The 2,529-nt window shown below is 45.9% G+C and overlaps 1 protein-coding gene across 1 annotated transcript; it reads right to left on the reverse strand.

The window, feature by feature from the left end:
- Positions 1 to 352: 352 nt before the first annotated feature.
- LOC121965857 (homeobox protein Hox-D9b-like) lies at positions 353 to 1,089 on the reverse strand (the record flags this gene model as incomplete). The annotated part of the gene is made up of 1 exon (XM_042515972.1): positions 353 to 1,089. A coding segment is annotated over exon 1 (682 nt), but the record flags the coding sequence as incomplete, so codon positions are not given.
- Positions 1,090 to 2,529: the final 1,440 nt, after the last annotated feature.

Genomic DNA, 2,529 nt, shown 5'->3' on the forward strand with positions numbered 1-2,529 from the left:
AAAATGTTTCGAGCATTAATTTCAAGAAAAAAACAGATTTACTATCCTGCACAAATCCGAGCAGAGAAACTTAGCGCGCGCCTACCTGCGTTTTCTCTGTAGTGGCAAATTGTTAAATAACAGCAATAGCACCTTAATTATTTTAATGGACAATAAAGTTTTATATTTTACCGTTTACAAGACATTTATAGGGCTATAAAAGTCACACACACTTACTTAGGCTGCGTAGGCCACATTCACCCTGTCTGTCTCACTCACACACACACACACACACACACACACACACACCTGTGTGTTGTCACTTTTTAACTGCTAATAAACATTCCTGAGATTGGTATATATCGGTGTTTACCGGGGTCGAGCGGCTGCTTTGTTTTTCTCTCCTCATCCTCCTTTTTGAGCTCCGGCTTCCTCCCGAGCTCCTCCACGGTCCCGAGCCGCTCGAGTACCACCTCGGTCGGGCTGGCGAAGCTGGACTCCCCGGGGCTGTCCTGGGACGGCGGGGAGCTCTCCGCTTCCACCGCTTCGTACCGCGGGTTTGGATCGGAGAGGTCACCCTGGGCGGGGACGCACCCGGGGAAACCGGCCGCGTGCGTTAGGGAGGTCTCCGAGTTTGGGGTGGCCCCCTCCCAGCAGCGGACGAACCTGCTCTCCGAGCCCGCGGAGGGCGCGAGGTGCTCGGCGTGGCTCTGCGGCTGCGGGCCGTAGTACGGGTGGTGGTGGCTGAGCAGCGGGTGCGGGTGGAAGAGGCCGGGGATGGAGGCGCCGGGGGCGGGCTGCAGCTGCGGGGAAGAGGGCGAGGAGGACGCAGAGGTGCTCGCCCACGGAGAGAAGCCGTTCAAGCTCGTCTGTTTGTTGGAAAAATGTGAGAAATCCGGAATGTGTGCGCCGGGGGTCCCCTCCTCCTCCTCCGCTCTCCGGGCTGGCTTCGCACAGCCGGCCGCCGAACCCTGCAAGCCTCCCGGGATGAAATGTGCACCGTACGGCTCCTCGGTCTGCAGGCCCATCATGGAATAATAATTCGTTAGCGACATGTTTATTTTATTATTTCAATAAAAAGACACTTAAATGCGACTGTAAAACGTTAGATGGGCTGGTATAGTGGCTTACATCCTCCCCTAAAATGGTAGTATTTTTTTTTCCTGCCCTTACCTTCTTCCCGGCTGCCCATTGGTTACACCGCGGATCACATGGTTAGACTGTATTTACCCGGTATTGGAAATAAATCTAATGGCTCTTTTGTGCTCAGAAACGTGATAGCGGGCCCTCAGCTGCAGCCAGATGGGCCTGATGGAGCTCACAGCCTCAGAGCTCCGCGGCTCAAACACACTTTTACAGGCAGAATAAAAAGTAGCAGGGAGCCGTTTACAAGCTTGTTTAAAGTGTGTGTGTGTGTGTGTGTGTGTGTGTGTGTGTGTGTGTGTGTGGTATTGCATACTTTCCGCACACAATTTGCACTTTTCTAATTTGCGATGCACCTCGCTCCATGATTGAAATTGTGATTTTCGTATTTTGGCTTCACTTTGTCTTGATAAGTGATTTCCTTGATCTTGCAATGAAAGCAGTTTGTATTTCTAGAAAGAATTAGACGAAAACGTTTCCTCTGAGGTCATATTTTTGGTGTTATGAGCTTAAATTTGCGCATGCATCCCCAATGATGCAGACCTCAGTTGGATTGATTTAACTCTTTAAAAGAGCAAATTGGTTTGAAGTCTTTCAAAAACACATTAAGAAGGCAATGAGCAACGCTAAGAAGAAATTACCCCCAAATTAACATAATCAGTAAAAAGTGAAAAAAAAATCCCTTAAAAATAGTAGGCTATTTAACAAAAAGAAGAAAAGACAAAACATTGAAATGGCCCACACAAAGTCACTAAAACTTATAAGAATTCTTTACCATGATTTTAAATAAATTTTAATTAAAATATTTATTTTTTCCCTGACTTTTTCTGGGGTTTTTTTCTGAAATTTTACCTTACAGCTTTTTTAAAATAAGAGAAATCTGTGAATATGTATGAATTTTGAAAATGGGCGTGAACTCATTTTTAACTACTATTAGATCGTCTCAATGATGCATTGTGATACATCTGTATCTAACAGTTGGTCAAATGATAAATAGTCACCCAGATTATTTAAGATGCTGAAAACTGTGATTCATAAACCACATGTGGCCTCGTGCCCATCGGTGTCTCCATTCACCGTCATTGTGTTCATATTTGAATATAAAACTAAAATCCTATTGGCTGGAGGAGAGAAGAGGCGTGACTTAAAAAAACAAACAAACTTTTGCCAAATTTTTCACAGCCGACCTTGATCACTGCGCGCTGCGTCCTGCGCGTCCTTGGCGCCATCTGCAGGCCGGATGAGTTCAAACTGTGTCCTCGCGCTCTGCAGGAGGGACTCCCAAATTATATCATACAAAATCAGATCTGTCAACAGTCAGAGCACTTTTTATTTAGCTTTTCATCATGTTAGTCTGAGCTCTCTAAACTGGTCTCAGGAATAAAATAAACACATAATCAGCACTTT

The sequence above is a fragment of the Plectropomus leopardus genome, unplaced genomic scaffold, assembly GCF_008729295.1.
Source record: "Plectropomus leopardus isolate mb unplaced genomic scaffold, YSFRI_Pleo_2.0 unplaced_scaffold21988, whole genome shotgun sequence".
Lineage (NCBI taxonomy): Eukaryota > Metazoa > Chordata > Actinopteri > Perciformes > Serranidae > Plectropomus > Plectropomus leopardus.